We start from the raw sequence: 21,706 nt of genomic DNA on the forward strand, positions 1-21,706 counted from the left end.
TCACAGTCTCCCTTTTACCTGAGCTTTCTACTTCTATCATACAACATTTTAGGTTTTGTACTACTCCTTTTTGAGCTAATTGTGTATTTTGCATTACCAACTCATAGACAAAGGTGCACCATTTTAACGCTCCACAGTGCTGATGGTCATTTCTCCAGTAACCCCTTCCAAGGCCCCAAAGGTGTCATTATTCGTTCCAACAGCTGTTATCAAAGGAATTAGGACTTGTTAGTCCACTTCAGAGATCCAGCTCTATTTGTATGCAAACAAACAAATCCAGCTCTAATTGCATCATGCAAACCTGAGATAGAAAGCGGTGTGGTATTTAGAATCATAGAACCATAGGGGTTGGAAGGGACCTCGAGAGATCATCGGGTCCAACGCCCCTGCCAAAGCAGGGTCCCTAGCTCATATTGCACAGATAGACGTCCAGATGGGTCTTGAATATCTCCAGAGAAGGAGACTCCACCACCTCCCTGGGCAGCCTGTCCCAGGGCTCTGTCACCCTCACTGTGAAAAAGTTCTTCCGCATGTTGGTGTGTAACTTCCTGTGCTCCAACTTGCAGCCATTGCCCCTTGTCCTGTCTCCAAAGACCACTGAAAAGCGACTGGCCATTTCCCCCTGCATCCCATACTTCAGGTATTTATAAATATTAATAAGGTCTCCCCTTAATTGTCTTTTCTCTAGGCTGAACAGTCCCAGCTCACTCAGCCTTTCCTCACAGGGGAGATGTTCCAGGCCCTTAATCATCTTTGTAGCCCTTCTCTGGACTCTCTCCAGGAGATCCCTATCTTTTTTAAACCAGGGAGCCCAGAACTGGACACAATACTCCAGGTGGGGCCTGACCAGGGCAGAGTAGAGGGGGAGGATCACCTCCTTTGACCTGCTGGCCACACTCCTCCTGACGCACCCCAGGATCCCATTGGCTCTCTTAGCCACCAGGGCACACTGCTGGCTCATGGCCAACCTGTCATCAACCAGGACCCCCTAGGTCCTTCTCCAATGAGCTCTTCTCCAGCAGGTCATCCCCCAGCCTGTACTGATACAAGCGGTTATTCCTTCCCAGGTGCAAGACTCTGCACTTGCTTTTGTTGAACTTCATCTGGTTTCTCCCTGCCCAGCTCTCCAACCTGTCCAGGTCTCACTGAATGGCTGCACAGTGTTCCTGCGTGTCAGCCACTCCTCCCAGCTTTGTATCATGGGGGTACTGGCTGAGGGTGGATGCTATTCCCTCATCAAGGTCGTCAATGAAGATATTAAAACAGGACTGGACCCAACACCGAGCCCTGGGGAACACCACTAGTCTCCAGTCAGACTCTGCTCCACTGATCACGACCCTCTGAGCTCGGTCAGACAGCCAATTCTCAATGCACTTCACTGTCCACTCACCTATCCCATGCTCTCTCAGCTTTGCTATCAGGATGTCATGGAAGACAGTATCAAAAGCCTTGCTGAAGTCAAGGTAGATGACATCCACTGCTCTCCATCCATCTACCCAGCCGGTGATGAGATCATAGAAGTTTAAAACCCCATGAGGCCAAACATTTAAGTTATTAACACATTAAAGCTTGGACACACTTTATACTTCCATCTCTCAGCCTCTGGATACGAGTCTCCCCCCATCCCCCCTTCTTCCTGTCACATCCCTACTAATGTTTTCGCTTGGACACTATCTTCCCCTCTCCCACCCATCACATACTCAAATCAATTTTCAGCAGCCATGAAACAGAACAGCCAAATTACTTCAGTGTGGTGTGTCACCTAAGACAGCAGTGATGGAACTACCTTGCTATGCACTATCAGATTGGTCTTCCATAACACATGTAAAACTCAGACCCTGAGTTTCTTCCTAGCATCTGCCTCCCAATACGCACTTTGATTTGGGATGTCAGCCAGATATTCACCAGATCTCTTCTCCCAGGTTTCCGTTGGTGGATGTTAGTGGAAAAGGGCTACAGGATGTTACTGCAAAGCACATCTGCTTCGCAGTCCAGAGGTTGCCTCAGAAGCTCATTTTCAAAATAAAGGTTGCTTATTTTCAAGTCAAATTCTTGTACTCTGGTCACTTGGTGGGAAAAAGGGCAGAGAAAAACATCTACAACTCCCAAACCACATATGCTTATTTTTATCATATCTCAGCCAGAATTCCTAATGAATGCTAAAACCATCTGAAAATAAATGTTTGCTTTTCTTTAAAAACTAAAGCTTTGGTGTGTATCTATAATAAATCTAAGCAATTTGTTTCAAAACTAGAACTTTTTCCCAGTCCCAAGACTCATATTACACTACTTGCCACTGGTACATAAAGTATCTATGGCATCTGATTTCAGACAGTGCAGTCTCAGATGTGGCAAGTGCCAAGCATTCAGGATACAAAACATCTGGTCTAAAACCAGCCAGGACCTACTGTGCTATGTCAGAAGCATCCTACTTCCGTTTTAATCAAATACGAAACGTTGTGCAGGTTAACTTCCAGCATCTCAATAAGCTACTGTAAACAACAGCCACTCATTAAAGGAGAACAGAATTTACTGCCCCTTCTGCTTGTAATAATTAAAACACATCAACAATTACAATCTAACCTAAGCTTTAGTCTCCTAAGATTCACTATGATTGTATCACAGATGCAAATTAGTAAATACAAATTTCATGACATTTTTTCTTCAAAAAGTGACCAGAATATCCAATGCTGCTTTAACTAAGTGTTCAGATCCTAAGAGCTATGAACTACTTCGTGTAAATAACCTGAATTTCCAGTTTTTCCTGTGTAAATGACAGATTACCCATATCCATTGAAATACTACTCAATACATTTCCAGTGTATCTAATTATAGGTGAAAAAAAAGTAATTCCAGTAACTCTAGAAACAGCTAGAAGAGATTCAGAAACACTAAGAAAACAGCATGGTCCACCTCAGGCACACAAAACATGTACACAACTAACAGAAACCCAAACTGAGAACCTGGAAACAAGTGAACTGGCAGGAGGAGAGAGGAAACAAACCAAAACCAAGCAAATAAGTCTGCTTTTGCAAACTACATGATGTCCCTTCACTCATTGTTATGAATTCCTTCAACAGATAACTCATGAGTTTTAGGGCACAATATTTAAGACAAATGTTAAAAATCCAAGTATCTTATTCCTGTGGAATTTAATGCAACTGGAGTGATCCAGCTTTTTTTGTTCCTCATTCTGAACGTACTGCCTATTATGACATTTCACATGTCTAAAACCAGTCATAAAAACTTTAAGCCCTCTGGTTCTTCCTACCTGCTGTAAAGCACTGTTCTTTGGGCCTATGAGCACTAAGAAAGGAGCAGGAGAAAGGAATCCACCACTGTACTACTACAAAATACTTGTACAAGAGTTAACTCTAAATCAAGACAGATTTATCCACCAGGAGAGAACTGCTAACTGATACGGCCAAGGTTGTCTTGATGGACAATGAAACTCTGGACACAAGACTCTCACAGTATTGTACATACAACAGAAAACTTATTTTAGGAAGCCTCTCAGTGGAACAGAGCATAAGCACCTACACTTTAATTTATACTGCAAGGACAGTCTTTCTTCTGTCATACGCAACCCTGAAAGCCATTTGGGCACAGTTAATTATTCAGAAACTTGCTTGTCACAGGGGTGATGTTAGTTCAGAACAAGGTAGCAATAATTGGGCAGTAACTGTCCAGAGCTTCCACATTCAGAGATAATTCCTTGAGTGAGAGCCTTGCAATTACTTCTTTTTGAAAAGCTGCCAAGTTATTCCCCAGGAACAGAGGCAGTGAGAATCTATAGCTATAACAAATCAAGGACCTCCATGCTCGATTTCACTGAGGCAGCTGTGTGTCAAAATACCAGCCTTCCAAGCATCTCAAAGACGTACTGACTGCTGCCTTCTACAGGAAATAAATCACATTCGTCCCACAGATTTTCTGTCAGGAAGCAGACAATCCTGTCTGAAGGAATCTCAGCAGAGAAATGTTTTTCCCCAACCCGAACTTGTGAATCTGCATTTTAAGACAACAGATCCATACAACTGCTCATGGTGCAGATGCGGTTGCAATCAAAAGAATTAGCTTTTAACTCTCAATGCAGAGAGATCTCTCTGACACTCCCAGTAAAACTTCTGAGGGATAAAGCAGGGAACATACAACTGAGAAGCTCCAATCCAACACTGCCCCTGATCCCACTCCCAAATTTTGGTGGAAGTGGTACAGAAAAAATTCCTAGGTAGCACCACCTGTATAATTTTTTTGCTAATAGATCCAGGAAAGATAAGGTTGTACACTCTACTCCCACTCCACAGTGACCCAGTGATTTTCTTTGTGTCAACTAGCAACAATTCAGTGACAAATGCCCAAGCTCTTACCGTACAACCAAAATCCTGAACCATGTAGACAACTACACCGTAATGTTAAGATACACAAAGTAAGGCATCGCCAGCCTCCACCAGAAAACACTGTACATATCCAGTCAGACCAATATACTACACATGCCCTCAAAAAAAATCCATCTTATCCCACAAGAACATGCACACTAGTACGCAACTTGTGGACGAAATGCATTTCTCTAATTTCTGCCCAGTAAAGATCTCTCCAAATTTTACTTAAAGATGGCTCAAGTGTAAGTTTTACAGTCAAAACAGGAAGAACAGTCTTTGATAACTTACAATTGTGCTCTAAAGCTCTTACTTTAATTGCTGTACGAGCTGTTACAACAGCTATGTTTTAAATGCTGTGCCTTACTGGGATATGCTGAAGCCTGCAGAGAAAGCTGAAGAAAGGCAAAAGTAGGGGAAAGACCTATTAAAAAACCCCACGGAACAAACAAACATACCAGCCCACAACAAAACAGCTGTAAGCCTTAGTGTTACCTACTCTGAATTGGGCATGGGAGGGGGGTTGGAGGGGCGGTGGGGTGGAATCTTCCAGTGGTTTGGGTAATTGTGTCTTGCATATCTCCATTACACATTAGCGAGACTGTATGTATGTCAAAGGATTTAAGGGTAATAAGGCTGCAAGAATAACATCAACAGCTGCATGACACTGTAAAAATCTTGAACTATACCTAATGTCATTGTGCCAGTGACTCCTTGGTAATGATCCATGATCTCTAAGTAATACATTCTAGATGAGGGAAGTTGGTTTACTCCTCAGTGAAAGGAAACCTCTCCCATATACCACAACGTGCTGTAACACTACAACACTACAAGCAGCTGATACTCATACGGTAACTGCTTTGTACACTGAAATCGAGTTCAGCTGTTGCATGTTCATGACAGTCATTCACTTTTACACTGTTGAGGTTCTGAGGATGCCTAATGCATTACACCTTGACCACACTACAGACTGTCCTTTGTCTTCCTGGCTTTACAGACATTACTGCACAATCTGCAAACAGTTTCTTAAAAATCTGTATGCTACAAACCAGCGGGTTTTTTCCTTCCCTTTACAATCAGTCCATGGTGAGCCGGGCAAAACAAAGAATAGATCAAACCAAAATCCTCACTTCTGGCATGAAAAAAGCCAAGCATGGAGAATTTCTGCCACATGGGAGTTTGTTTCTGTAATATGCTGCATAATGATTACATAAGGAAGCTTTGATTACCATAAAATTCAATGATATATGCATTTCTAACAGCACTGGAATTCATAAATGATTACACAAGCCTTTCATGTTTATTCATCAAATATTTAAAATACAGCATAATACAAAACATTTAACTAGTTTACTCAGAGCAATTAACTATGCTCTTCTAACAAAAACTTGCCAGAAAGGTAAAGTTTCAGGTTACATCCAATCCAAGAGATCCTTACTTGATTTTCAAATAACTTGCTCGGCTTTATAGGTACAAAATTTTATATTCAAACATTTACTGGTACATGTGTGTCCGTAACTGTAAAGAACACTTTTGTGAGACATGTGCTAGAGGGAGAAAGATGTGTTCACATAGACTGAATTTGTTCTATTTCCAATTTCCCAGAATACATCCCTCAAAACTTTAAAAGAAAAATCTGTTTCTAAACTGGTTTTGAGTGCCTGCTTTCACAACACAAAAGCAAGAGCAGATTAACCACTGTTCCACATACATTTCTTCTCATTTTTCCAATCCTTAGTGTGTGTAAATTTGTTAAATATTATTCAGAAATATTTTTGCTACTGAGAGACTGGATTTTAAATAGATTCTATCTTCTATTTTACATCAACATTTCTAAGTTCTTTTCTATGAAGTGTTGAGAACATGCAAGGAGATGCGTTTGATTTTTAAGATGCTAAAAAGAAAATAAAAAATATGATAAAATAAAAATCAAAATCATTTCAGGAAGTCCATTAGTACTGAACTGGACTTTGAGGAAAATGGAAATTCCTTAGTGAAGATTAAGAGGCAGAAACTACAATATAAACATTGATTTTTCTTCTCTTTTTTTTAACATTTAATTCAGTTTCTTGGTTAATTACTTTCTATTAATGTACAATTCTGTTTGCAAGGAAGGAAGAAAGCATGAACATTTTTTCCTGCAGTATAAAGACAATTACTTGTAGTAGAGTATTCTAAAGCCTTATTTGAGAGAGGCACACAAAACATGAAAAATTAAAACTAAGTAGTTCACGGGCATGATTTTTCAGGTATTTTGATGCATTCACTTAAAGGTAAAAATGCTTCTACAACAGCAAGAGAGGCATTCATTTATGGAATTATTTTCCAGGTAGAAAAACTACCAAAATACTAGTCCAACCGGCAAAAATGGAGCTTTCCATACTGCAAAACATCATCATAAGTCTCTGGGTTTTTTTCACCTGCAGGAAGTGTCCTTCATTGAGAAATGACCTATCAGCTACAGGTCAACATACAGCTACAGCTAAAGGCAAACACATCACTGTTTTCTTGAATGTCAGTTCCCCTTTTGTACATTTTAGGTTTTGTGCTGGTGTGATGGGAAAATGACAAGAACACACCAATATCAGCCTCTGAGTCATTCCAACATTCCCATGTAGCTGCATTTAGTACAAGAAAATCTTCATACATGCAGCACCTGTGTTGCTGGTAAGGCTGCAGTGCTCAGCCTGCTGGGAGCACCAGCCAGCCCTCCTGAGGAGCTACTCCTCCAGTGGCTTGTCCTGGGGATGATGCCTGGGTCAAAAGCAAGTAATGTAGACCAACCCTTTAAAAGGACAGAAATGTATTCTTCAGTTTGAGGTCATGTTTTCACAGCCACGTTGCTCCACAGTGACTAAAGAAACCCTTTCCTTTGATGTGAGGCAGCAGTAGCATTTGATTGACATAGTAGGTAGAAGGAAAAGAAAATAGAAAATTAACACACGCTGAACTACAAGTTTCCATAAAGATACAGAAATAGGGAAGAGGTTGTCTCAATTAGAGGAAAAAAAAAAAAGAGGCGTAGGAGAAAAAGCAGAAAGAAAAGTAGAATGCTTTCAAAGAGAAAAAGATTTTATAAAGCCAAATCCTCCCACTTAATTTAAAAGGGCTAGGCACAAAGAGCAGAAAGGCTACAAATGGACTTTAAGTCTATACCTGTAACTTTCCTGGTCTTGACGTTTATTCCCAATTCTCTTACAGATACACTAAGATAGACCAAACCTTATTATATCCTCAGCCACTTCAAAGAAAGATTTTATTCCCATATAAACCCAACCAGAAGTCAGTAGTTCGAATTTCCCTTTATGTATCCAGACTTCTAAAAAATCCCAAGGAAGCCTGACAATAATGCTTTAGGTGGGTTCCACGTGCACATGCCCAGAAGAATGAAAGCCATCACCGCTAAAGTCTCTAATAATGTCATTTGGTAAGACTATATAGTTCAGTGCAAAAGCAAAAGTAAATCAATCACTAAATGTATATTTGTGGAAAAAAAATTACATGATTTTGAAAAAAACATTGACAGCTAAAGCTTTATTGCAAGTATTTCTGTGGGTAGGACCATGGTACTGTACAGTACTGCATTATTAAGAAGAATGAGATAAGTTTCTAATTTAAGGCAGTATTTCTCTACAAATCTTGCAGAGATGACAGTGAACAGAACTGGGAAAGGAAGAATTTGAAGTGCTTTTTCCTTCAGCGAAGTGGAGCACTTTCAGCAGTTTCAGCATTCACAAGCACGAGGGACGAAGAGCACTCTGGTACAGGCAGGGCGCAGGTAGGTGATGCGCAACCTTGCACACTTACCGCTGCCGGTGCACGTCACACACTGCCCTGCAGCATTCCTAACATTCAGGCTGCGGGCCTCTGCCAGAGATGGCAAACCACACTAAACCATGTGGTGGTTTTGTGGTTCAGATCGATGCCCATGAGGGAACGCAGAACCCTGTCACTTCAGATTTGGTTTTACAACCGAACTCAAAGCACCTCTTTTGAGACAGACAGTCATTTTGGACTTACTACAGTGTGATTCAGTTTTACTGGGGGTACATGCAGCATCGAAGAAACACATGAAGAAAAAACCTTTTGCAAGGTTTCATTCATAGGGGAGCAAGTTTTAATAGGAGAGTCAAACCTCAATAGTTAGAAAACATGAAGTTTAAGCCTAAATAATCTAAAATTGTCACTTTACAATGTACGTTCCCATATCCAAAACTGCACTTCTATTCCTACTAATCTTAAATTTATCAAAAGTAATCAAATTTTCATCTCATTAAGAGAAAAACTGGGGAGTAACAAATGCACGACTAGATTGTAGAACGCAAAATATTTCAACTCCCCTGTATACGTCCAATTTCTCCTTGCTCCCAGCAGACAGCATTAGAGTGGCTGTTTACATCACATGTGAATTCCAGTAGTTGTATCTATCCAAAGGAGCTCCTCCCAAAGGCAGGGGGAATCTATGAAGGGGTGATGCAGGGACCAGATACAGAAAGTTGCTCCCGCCTTCTGCTTCCAGCACTTCTCCACATGTGGAGCAAAAGGGGGTGGCCTGACTCACTATATATCATAATGAACATTGAACCTCGTTTAGCTCAAGATCTCGTTGCATTATAAACACACACAATCCCATCATACATGATGTAAACATTTTCAAATCCACTTTAAAGATAGAAAAGTCAGTATAGTAAGAATTTAACCTGTAGGTGTAACTGCGTTAAACCAACATTCTAGATGTGGTTGTGGCAACAGAAGAGCCAATTATGGAAACCCAGCAAACAAAAGCCTCACCATAGCTAAATGTTACAGTAGTTGCCTAAAAATACAGCCACACTCCTCTACACAATGAAGTTCAGAAAGCTTGCCACAGGACACAAGTATATAATATTGTAACCACAGAACAGAATGACTGCTGCATCTCAAATTAGTCACCAGCCATTCCCTCCTCTTTAGGTAGCAAACATTAATCTACTTTGTATTTTCTGTGGGTCTGTCACATGGCAATGGTACCTGACATGTGCTAAGCAGTGTTTTCAAAGAGAACAAATCCAATTTCAGCACTTGCTAGACCAAACTGGGCAAACCTGCATGCTTATAGGAAAGAGAAGAATAGCATATCTGTGAAAAAGTGGTACACAGGTAATATTTTAAGAGCATGAGAGCTTTTAATTCCTATTTTCTTGGACAATGACTTAAAGAATGGATGTAGTCCCAGAATTATGACAAAACCAATCTAGAATCTTAAAGACAGTGAAGCTCAAGCCAGTGAAACAAATTTGCTCAATGCAATATGGGAAGAAAATCTTAGTGCTGAAGAAACAGATGTCACTGTACATTTTTCAGAATGTGGCATTACCCACTGCTTTGTATGCATGACTTCACTGGATATATTGAAATTTTATTTCATAAACACAATCTATTAACTTCTTTATTCCAAGTATATCAAACTAAAGTAGGAATACCATAGTCTTTATTAAGTTTCTATTTATGTGAAAACTTACAGTAACCAATCACCCTAACTTAGGAACACCAGCCCAAACAAAGAGTGTTTCATTCTATTAAAATGTCTCAATTACAGAAAACCTGACACAGCCAAGACATAATTATAATCAACATCAGAAGAGATGCATAAAGAGTGAAAAGTGCAGTTAGAACATTCAGTGTGTTAAGCACAGTGAATGTGATACCAGCTGCACAGTACTTTAATATAATTAAACCACTTCTTATATAAGAAGTTAAATGACAGACAAGAGTGAAGTTAACTATCTGCTTTCTGGGACAAGAATGGAAGCATTGCAGTGTTATTTTAAATTATTAAAAAAAAAAACCCAGCACAAACAGCATGTCAGCAGTGCCAAAAAAAGAAATTTTGGTTGTCTTCCACTGTGGGAAGCACCCCCTTTCACTTCAGCATTAACCTGCATGCACCAACCAAGCAGTTTCCAATTATTCCTGTATTATTGTAAAAATCCAATGGGTTTGAAAATGACACCAAATTCTCCTAGACAGATGCACGTTCAGGAAAAAAAAATGAGAAAATGTGATATACCTGCTGCCCTTCCCTCACCTTCTCTGCAATCTTCTATTTGTGGCACTAAAATCCTGCTGAATTTAATTAATGCACAGAATCCGCTTCCTTCAGTTTCATTTTAATTACAAGGGAAATAAGAAAAGAATAAGGATGTATTTGTGATGAGGAATATTAGCTACTTTCAACTGGCTAACTGAAGTAACCAGGAGTAGCATAGCCCTGATGTTGTGGGAATTCTTGTTACTGTTGCGCTTTGGCCAATTTTTATAAAATATTTTGAAGTCAGATCCAAGGTTCGTTCCACCATAAATGCTGACTTGTATGAGGTGGCAACTTGTCTGGAAACATGGCCTAGAGAAGAGCAGAGCTACTTAACCAGAGCTATCTATGCCTTGGATTCTCCCTTACCCCCAGGTGGATTACCTTTCTGTTTGAAGGAATGGTGGGGCTACGTGTTGTGGCCATAGGCTGTGGCAGCAAGTTTTGAGGAACAAGAAAGTCAGCTTTGTTATAGCCTGGATAATCAGAACTGTGAAGCCACAGCACCTGGAACAGGCTTACTGCCAAAGGCACACATCCCACTTCTTGGGTCATGAAGCAAGCATTGAGGTCTGTGCAACTGCAGCTAAGATGGTAATGGTATCAAGCTATAGCTCATTTAAACCTGAATTTTACGAATGTATGTACATCTCCAGACTCAAAATAGTCATCACAACTAACAGCAAAGTGAGATGCCTTCTGATTATAGGAAAGACAATCAAGCTACTAGTTTTACCGTTGCTGATATTCTAGGATGTAAACAGAAGTCCAAATATTGCCTCAAATGAAGCTGCAACCTGGGTGGCCCAGGGTCGTTCACACATGCTGGAATCTACCTTGATATGTATCTTATAGCTTAATTTTTCCTTACCTACATCCAGTTTTAAAACATTTGAACATTAAAAAAGGCCTAAATACATGTAAACCAAGATGGAGTTAACATTTTCCCCTACAAAAGGCACTATAAAATACAGATCTAAGTGTTTTACATAAGCACTACCTCACTGCTATGGCAAGAGAAAGGTATTCTCTCTTGTGACTTATGACATTAATGGGATTCTCTGGGAAACACTCTAGTCCTGAACTACAATTATAAGAAACAGTTATAAAAAGTTTTTAACCTGATCAAATTACATCCATTCTCCAGGCCAGAGCTTGTCCTGTATAAGAGGCCTTTAAATAGAGATCTGCAACTAGAAGAGTCATAGAACAGGGACACTGCTATGAATCAAGTCTACTTTGTTTGCTTACAGATCGGATATTGTTTTTCCATCATCTGTCAGTCACAATAGAAACTGCAAGGGAAGGGACAATGTCACACTCCTCTCGCCCAATTCCTCTATCTGTCCATGGGTGACAACTCTATTGAATAAACAGCAAATGCTATTTTAAGACCCTGTAGTCTAAATCCTAACCAATAATTAAAACATGCACATTGTCAAAGTGTGTATACAAGCCCATCCCCTACTTAAACAGAAAAAACGTCTGAGTCTATAAACTAAAAGAAATACAGATTCTATGTCTAAAATGTTCCCCACATTCCCATTAAGGAGCGCAGTGAGGAGACAAATGCAACCTGCTTACTCACAAAGGTCCAAAATTTAAACAAATTTATCAACTACGTTCTACCTTAAAATAAAATAGAAGTCCTCTACACTTTACTTATGTAAGCAGTTCAAAGACAATCTCAGATTTTAAATTATGCCTTTAATTTCCATTTTATGGATAACTAGTGCATATAAAGTCATGACACGTGCTTGCATAGTCTTTAATAATACTGGAGGCCAGTTACAGACATATAAAGAGCACTTCAGCTAATTAAATACAGGTAGCAAAGGCCATTTTTGATGCCCAAAAGAAAACTATCAGCTGGACTCCAGCTGCCACAGAAAGAAAAACAGAGATCTCCCATAGGTCCCATGGAATCTTCTCACTCTCTAAGGCTGTCTTAGCTCATGTGGAGCACATAAAATGGCACTTCAGGTCTATATGTGGCAGTAAAGTCACTCAAACAGTCCCGCTGACCTCCATATATCATTTCAAGTAACTGTTTCTCACCATAAGCGGCTGACAGCGTAACCAATACAACGTAGGAACCCCACATGAATCACCTATAGCAGTGACACAAAGCATTTTGGACCCTTAACAAATCAGTAACAGCAGCAGCCCCAGGAGAGCTGTGGGAATTACCACACAAGAGATGAAACTTAAGCATGATTATCACAAGCATCAGGTTACAGGCTCAACCATTGTGCTGGTTTGGGTATATAAGCAAAATACTATCAGAAACATATTTCTGAAAAATTATTCACAGTGGTGTTACCTCAGTCTATTCCATATGTTCTTTGCCATCAAAAAGCACACAAGAGTAATATTTTATTTCCTAGGAATACCTGTGCTGCTTCATGTAATTAATTAAACAATAGCAAAGGTCCCATCTTAAGCTTACAGTTCTCTTGTCATTATATTAAAGACTAGAGAAAGTACATTTTAGGTATAAGGAAAGACCAAACCCACCTCTACACAAACCTATTTCTGCAATTTGAAAACTTGCTGGAGAGAGCCAAAGAGTAGCAAGGAAAAGGACTTACCGTGTCTTGAGATTTGTCTTTGACATCGTAGACAGTTAGTTTTATTTTAGTCTCCTCATAGATGGGGTATTCCGGTGGGAATGTCACACCAGTCAAAAACAGTGGATCTCTTGTACCCTGTGTAACACAAGGAAAGATGCAGTATGGTAAGAGCTGTGCAACATGTTGTATATGCTGTTATGGATGTTCAGAAACTGGGGGCTCTTTAAAAGCAGCTAGCTTTCTACAGCCAAGCATCACCCAGTCAAGAAGGAAACCAGGCCACTTTAAAACATGGCAGGGAAGCTTCAAAGAACTCTCTGGAAAATTATTTAACTTGAACAGACATTAAGTACTTGTGAAACAGAGCCTAGCAACATGCCTTTAAGCAGTTCAACAAGCAGGTACCAGTATCTGGAATACAAGCTGTGATAAACAACCCCTTCCTTTCTACCATGATACTTCCTAGAAGTACCACAATTTTGTATTAATTTAAATGAGCACAAATATAAAAACATAGAAAAAGATATCTTGAGTCAACAATAAAATGTATGTACACCCGCTATAGAGACCTCTGTATTGCACTAACGATACTGGTTTTTGGGAGGGGATTGCAATATTCCTCTTTAGGCAGCAGTGCATTAAGATAACATTCCTGTGCTTTCCAACATTATGATTATATCTAAAGACTATAAACTATATATTATAGTAACTATATCATAGCTCCAGATACACAAACAATTAAATCATATAAAATGTTGTTCATTATTTTTTCATGTTTAACTATACTTAATTTCCAAAGATAGTATCCTTAAATTTTCTAATTAGTAAAATGAAGGATCTTGCATGATACATGTAAATTGAAGAAAATAACTTTTCTGTGCCCTTGCCTTCCCCTCCCCCAAAGTTTGACTATGACACAACAAATTCAGAGTTATTCAGATCTGGGACATAGTGTTAGGAAATGCATCAACTTCTATTAAAAAGATGGAAAATAAAAATATATTCCATCTTCTAAATGTTATCATTCCAGCATGCAATGAAACATCCTGATCAGATATAAGATATCTGAATTAAGTAATTTCAGGATGGTTGATGGCTGAAACCATAATGATTTAATTTGTAGTTGGTTGAACCTGATCACACAAAGAGCTCATGAAATACTCTTATCATATTTAAGAACTAAAACAAGCCCTTGGTAAAACCGTGTGTTTACAACAAGACTTCCCTGTTCTTAATGAGCCTCTCCAGTATGTTAAGCATCTCAGACCTATGTTGCCTGCTCACACTTCTCTCTGTGAACCATTTTTGCTGTTTCTAACACTGACAGGGCAAAGCGAAGCCTAGCTTAGCTGTCTTAATCAACTTTCGCTGTAACCTGTGATGCAAGTCACTAATTATTTTATATTAAGTCACAGACATTACATACACACATTCCTTTCCCTAATTAGAGAAGTAGGTTAATATTTTTCAAATTGCAAAAGTGTCAACTTTCCAGTAGAAAAAAATAGAACAAGAAACAGGATAAGAGACCATATAATAAGCTCTCCTGTAATTTAAACATACTTTACAAACTCACCGTACTCTTCTAATTTTACTTTGTGTTGCTTTGTCTTTTCACGAAAGTAACTATTCCCTGTTTCATTCTAGACCTATGTCTGGAGAACTGGAGTATTCTCTATGCCTCTACTTGGAACAACAGAGCTTTCATGAAAAGCCAAGTTAGTTTCTGTTTATCCTGGTTAAATGCCAAGAACTACAGAACACTTCGGTATGCTTTACTAACTGCCAGAGTGCTTGCCTTACCTAAGACTGTGCACTAACTTGTTTAATTTCTCATTCATTTTCTACAGAAGAAAAGACCAATGTATTAATCAACACATTAATCGAACAAAAACAACTCTCACCTCCACGATTTCAGTGCTTGAATACCTCGTCAAAACGTGCTCTGCTGGATGTACCACTGAGACTTGTATAAACGTATTCAGCTTCCGATCACGGGTAGCAGCCACTAGATCCTTGCATGCTGGAGACAGTACAAAATAAAAATGAAATGCTCAAAAGAAAACTCTGGGAAAAGGCTATCACAGGCACAGGACAAAGCAGACCACGCTCCGGCTCCAGACTAAATCTCCAGAGACAAGCCGATTTAACAGAGGAAGTCCCTTGGAAGTAACTTGCAGAAATAGGAAGTCACATGCTGCAGAACTGCACTGAGATTTCGTTTCCACTAAAAATACTTGCAGCTTCTGCAAAGCTCCCTGCCAGAGGCTCATCAGCTCCAGTGTATGAACGTGCGTGCGCATACGCACACACTTACACATCCTGCAGTAGTAGGCAATTTTACGTAAGCATTCATTTCATTTGCCACGAAATCTCTTCTAGCAGTCTAACTCGATCATTTCTTGCCTAACAATTTTCACAGTACATGAGCATTTTCAACACATTCTAAACCAGTTAAATGCTATTAGTTAATAGATTGGTTAATATAGTCTGATAATACCTTAAAAACTTTTTAGTAGAATGAATCAAGTAAAAAAAAAAAAATCCACGTATCTAAAACCAGCAAAATAACCAATTCTTTTGTCAGTGATTGGCATATAAATAGAACAATGGCTGTCTGGCTATATGACATCATATAAAAAATAATTTTACCTAATAAATATAGAAGAAAAAAAAATCAGCTCGTTTAATAATTTATTTTTAGCCTGGACTTACGATCATGCCGCTGATGGAGTTCACTCCATGAAAACACCAAAGAAAAAAAGAAAAGGAGGAGGAAAGGAACAAACACACCATTAGCTGCTATGCAGAGGGGACCTGGACTAATGGTGCATGCATTGGCTCAAAAGCAAAACCCATCCACCTTACATTCCTCAGCAATGAATATGCAAGAGTGAATACTGTGACAGGATCTATCCAGTGTTTTCTGCAGTGCATCAATCTTCACTGTGATCTTAAACGCCTGAGGGAAGAAAGGCCTACAGGTTTTGGAGGGGCTAATTGTCAGGAAAAAGCTGAGGACATCTTCTAGAAGACCCTGACAGCTGGGGGGCTTCTGCAAGTGCAGCTGACCTTTAGCATTTTAAAAGGTGAGTCAGGTTACCTCCACAGAAAGCAAACCTGGTCTGATGAGAAATCAAGGCAAGGAAAGCTCTGATGCACACAATTCAGCTTGGTTCATACAGGGTTTTTTTCTTTGGGTTTGGATCTGCTGCTAGAGAAAATAAAACTGGCTGAAGCTTTTCTACCATGCTTCCATAACAATTAAAAAGGAACATAGAAACAACTAAATCTAACCTTCACAGAATATTGGTAATTTGGGCTAAAGCAAAAATTTGAGCAATTAAATCTCCTGGCACACGGTCTCGAACCGACCCTATCATAATTTGGTGGTTTAAACTGGGATAAGAATAAAGGTATGTGCATGATGAAATCTTTATGAAACAACTGATATAACAGCACCAGACTCAAATACCAAATTGCCAGAAATTCCTTGCTAAGGCTCACCACATTATTGAAATGACTCACTACTTGATACGACCCGAAGAATTTATATTTATGAGTAGATTCACTGAAAAGCAATTACCAACACCATTTCCCCCCACAAAGCCTGATCTTATGCCACCAATCCTTAAGTGCAATCCTTAAGCATTCCACTCTATAGTCATGTTTTTTTATAAAGCACAGTTTCACAGGAATGGCAAGAGACCTCATGTTCACTACCAGAAGCTGGAACACTGACAGATATAGCCAAATGTCTCCCATCCTCCACAAAGGGAAGTTAGACAGTTCACGATTGAATGGACCTCCAAAGATGACTGGACAGATACACCAGAAGGGAAAACCAGAAAAGCCAAAAACCCAGGGAAAAGAAAACCGTATCTCCCCCAAACCCTTCTCCCCAGAGACTCTGACAGGAACCCTACAGCTGAACTCTTGTAAAAAAGAACTGTTGTGTGATGAACGGAGGTAAATGCCCCATAAATAATGGTTTGATTTACTTGTGGGATGTCTCAAATACATTAACTAGGTGTGACTAATTCTTCTAGCAGTCAAGAGCACAGGCTTTTATCCTGCTCATAAACCTTCAGCCACAGGAAGATTTGCACTAAGTCTTCACCCCATTGGTGGTATCTGAGCATAGCAAACAATTAATTACTTTGATATTTGGGCAATCCAGCCATTAGATCATCTTCCTGTTAAAAGGCCACTTCGCAACATGATCTTGAATTTCATTGGACAGTTAACATGATGATAATTCACCTGCATCTCTTCACTGGGGAGAATGAGCACAAAGTATCACAATTCTTTGAGACATCCTAGTGCAAAAGGGTAAATAAAAAACCTCCATCTACTTCAACAACAAAGTTATCAGTCTCTGCTGTGACACTGGGATATTGCTGTTCACAACTACCTTTTCTGTCACAGAGAATATTCTCTAAGGTTGTCACTGACCAAGAGCTGAATATCTGGTGTGAGACAGAATTTGTCAGTTTGAACAACAGTGCAGCACTCCCCTTAAGAACAGCTGTGCTGGTTTGGGCTGGGATAGATTTCATTTTCTTAAAAGTAGCTAGTACAGGGCCAGATTCTGGATTTGTGCTGAAAACAGTGCTGATGACACAGGGATGTTTTTGTTACTGTTGAACAGGGTTTACACAGAGCTAAGTAAGACCTCTTCTGCTTCTCACCCCAGCCCACCAGCAAGGGGAAAGGGGGTGCACAAGGACACAGCTGGGACATTTGACCCCAACTGCCCAAAGGGATATTCCTTCCATACCTTATGGCATCATGCTCAACAGAAAAAGCTAGGAAAAAAAAGAAGGGAATGTTCCAAGTGATGGCGTCTGTCTTCCCAAGTAAATGTTACATGTGGCGGAGCCCCTCTTTCCTGGAAATGGCCGAGTACCTGCCTGTCCATGGGAAACAGTAAATTATTTCCTTGTGTTGCTTTGCTTGTGTGCATGACTTTTGCCTTACCTATCAAAGTGTCTTATCTTAATCCATGAGTTTTCTCACTTTCACTCTGCCAATTCTCTCCCCCATCCCACTGGGGGGAGTGAGTGAGCCACTGAATGATGCTAAAATTGCCAACTGGGGTAAAAGCATAACAACAGCCCAACTGAAAAGTTTAACAAAATATATAAAGACCACTTCTAAGCTGATGCCAAAGAACAGGGAAGTTTGCTATAGTCTGTTCATAGCCTGGCAAGTTCCACAGCTGCACACTGCACTACTTATCACCCTTTGAACTATTTTACTAGCAGTTCTCTCTGAATACCTTAAGTCTTCTTTGACCCAAGGTCAAACAGTCAAATACTCTTTGGGCAAAGTGAAACATTATATGGCTGTGAAAGTGAAATACCAGTTATATATTACTTATTTAAATATATCAGTTGGGCATTGTTCACACACTACTGAGAAAGAAACTGATGAAAATACAAACATGAAAGGCATGTTAAGGCTGTTTTCTTAACTGTAAATATGACACAGTGAAAACAGGTAACAACATCAATGCACTTTCCATTATAACCTACACCCAAGCAGACCATTTACATAGGTCATACTACTTTTCAATACTTCACTATGCTTGAATTAATTCTGGAAAAGTTCATCAACAAAACTCAGTGAACTGAAGTGACAGCTTGTACTTACATGCCAAAAGTATATGAATCTACTCATTGTGACTGTTGACTCAGTGTGTAAAAGCCTGAGTCATCCATTCCCCTGGTGATCCCATTTCTGCTAAGCCTATCAGCGTACAATGAATGTTTAAGGAAGAACTGCATTAGGAATATTTTATGCTTTTATATCAACAAAGAAAAAAGTTGAGATGGCAGGAAGAAACAACTCCTTTACATACTAAGCAAAGGAAGGAAAGTCAGACAGCAAAGTAATCACTTATGTGCAGAGCAAGATGAAAGGCTGCAAGGAAAAAGAATTGTTCCAGAATATATTTACAAATACTTATGCATTTTGTAAAATTTTGTGGTCTGTGTATAAAACTGTCTTACCTTTTAAAATGCCTTATAACAGATAACATTTGATCAATGTTAATCTTTAAGTAAAAGCAAAGAGAATTTTACTTCATTTTCATTGATTGTCACGTTCTACTATTAAAACTATGATAACTGTTCTTCCATAAATCACAACAAGCAAGTGCTCCTTCTCATGCCTGTCCTTTGTCCTGCACACTCCGGTACCACTACAATGCACACAATCCATGTGTGCTGTAAACACAAACCACACAAGTAGATTCTTGGTTCTCAATTCCTGCCACATTCGGCATTTCCCAGTTCTCTGTGCTGCACTAACATGCTGGCTGCACTCTTCATCCTCCTGCGTGAGCTCATGCCCACAGAAAGACAACAGAAGAGAAAGACTAGTTACTGTTTCCATACAACTGGGCCTGCTTCAACGGTTTTGGTGACCAATTCCTGTGATCAGGGAGAACTTTCTGAAAATGTTACCCGATATGGAGAAAAAGCACAGCAAAAAACACTTTAAAAAAAATCGCAATGGCTATATAACAATAAACCAAACAAAACAAAAACCAAAATAGAAATAGTCTGGAAAGTCATCTTCTGCCTTCCCTGAAACTGTAACAATTACGACCAGGCCTTCAGCACTTAAGCCCACTGGAGCCAAAAGAAATTAATTTGGCAGAGGATTTCTCAACACTGAAAAAGATCCAGTAGCTGAAACATGGGCAAAGGGGCTGTAAGACATCCTCAGCTCAGAGCTCGCTAAATTGTTTGGGAAGGAAGCCAAGGACTAGCCCCAAAATTGGGAAATGGCACTGACACGGCATTATTTATTTTTGTTAGTGGGGAATTAACAGCATGTTGGTCCATGTCTTCTCAGACTACAGACTCACGCAATGCCTGTATTAGCCTGCACAGCAATTTGTGAGGTGGCTTTTCCTCTAACCAGTGACAGAAACACCATTTCCCCCTGCTTCATTCCTTCCCATTTTCCAAACCAAAACAGATTCCAAGGGGGTGGCAAGGGACAGGAGTTAACCACCACAGCCCTACCATCTCCAGGGCACGCTGCAAAGCAGAACAGAAAATTAGTAGTATCTGAAGACAAGGGAGAAGCCTGTGCCTTTCACACACATATATATGTGAACATAATGTTCAAATATTTTTTTCATTTCATTGGCATTGCAGCAGTGTTATCATCCCAAAGCAACTTAGTTTATAAATAATAATGTACAGTCTGTCTTGATAGACTAATTAACTGAGGTGCAGCTATTCCTCAGTGGGCAAAAGGACACATTAAATAAGAGAACACTACATTCAGACCTGTGCTACATGCAGAACACTGTGCAGTACACAGTTTTCTTTCCTCCACCCTAGGGGGGTGTTGAGGAGTTGTAAGAGAAGAAGAAAGTGCACGTCACCACTGCTTCTGCCTCTGCTGAACACGCAGCACTAACCAAGCTTGCTGAAAAGAATAGCCTCAGACAAGCACACATAAAGGCTTAGGAATAATCCAAGTTCAGAACATACAGGAAAACTTTGCTTGTAGTTTTCAATTAGGAGCACAAACGCAACTGCAAGAGGGATAAGAACGGGACAGCAATGTGCTCTGCATGGCAAAACATGCCTGAAATCAAGTGAGGACTGGTATTAGCACCTAATAGCAATAATGAGCACCCCTCCAGCTAGTGCTCCATAATAAATATTATTAATCAGTTGATCGTAAATACTGCCAATTAGTTGTCCTGCTCGTGCATCAGCAGGAATGCTTTGGTTTGCTGGTGTGTGAAGAACACCTGTACTTAGGGTCCAGAAGAACCAAGAAGATACTCCCACATCCATTTGCAATATTGACTCCCAGTAAAATTCACCATACAACATTAAGTACCAAAGGATGCAGCCACAGAAATTACAATAGCCACGTTATCCCACACTGAGGCATAGTTACACACTCGTGAAACAGGCATGTGTGAGGAGGAACATTCGTTAACAATAGTGAACTAAAATAAATACTCAGACTCTGGGAAACTCTGCAATGAAAATAATCTCTATGGAATAGAAGACTACATGTACAAGTAGAGCAAAGATCCACCGATTTTTTTTCCTAAAGAAAAGGTCCAAGATCACTGTTCTTGTCTCTGGGAATGAGAAGCTTGTATAAAAATAAAATACATGCTGATTCTCTGGAATGTTCAGCTGGTTGCTAAAGTAACCTAGTTATTCCTCAGGGAAATGCAGGCATACAATATAATTAGTATCCTTTCAGGGGGGTACCTGTAATTAATAGCAGGAAGAAAGTTCTACCAACATTCCAAGGAGAAGGCAATGACCAGGAAGTCTCAGATGAAGCATAGATAACTCTACATCTCTACACATACAGTTGGAAGCGTTAGGGGGAAAATGGGCAGAAGAGAATGGACCACAGACACCACCAATATGAGCAGTAGTCACACTAAGTAATACATCAATCTGTTGTCCAGAAAAACATCAGCCATAATCCACTGAATTAACTAAAACAACACAATTATTTAGGAACCGTTAGAATAAGACACGTGCAGTACTGGGCAAAAATGGTGTATGCTGATGGCACGTAGGGAAGATCTACCCAGGAGTGGAGATGCCAGCTGCACTCATCATCTTTTTTGCACATAGAATTATAAATCTGGTTGGAATTAGCACTGTGAAAATCAAAAGTGATGT

The 21,706-nt window shown here is 39.7% G+C and overlaps 1 protein-coding gene across 4 annotated transcripts in view; it reads right to left on the reverse strand.

Moving 5' to 3' along the window:
* Positions 1-21,706, reverse strand: part of INPP4B (inositol polyphosphate-4-phosphatase type II B) — a gene marked incomplete at its 3' end in the record, with an annotated part of 192,740 nt that overhangs the window by 151,556 nt on the left and 19,478 nt on the right. For all 4 annotated transcript variants that reach the window (XM_084263374.1, XM_084263375.1, XM_084263372.1 and 1 more), the window contains exons 3-4: positions 14,927-15,045; positions 13,041-13,157 (exon numbers count right to left, since the gene is read on the reverse strand). In XM_084263374.1, the coding sequence (XP_084119500.1) occupies positions 13,041-13,157; positions 14,927-15,045 (236 nt within the window). The remainder of the gene's footprint in view (positions 1-13,040; positions 13,158-14,926; positions 15,046-21,706) is intronic.

This window comes from Gallinula chloropus (genome assembly GCF_964237585.1).
Source record: "Gallinula chloropus genome assembly, chromosome: 4".
NCBI lineage: Eukaryota > Metazoa > Chordata > Aves > Gruiformes > Rallidae > Gallinula > Gallinula chloropus.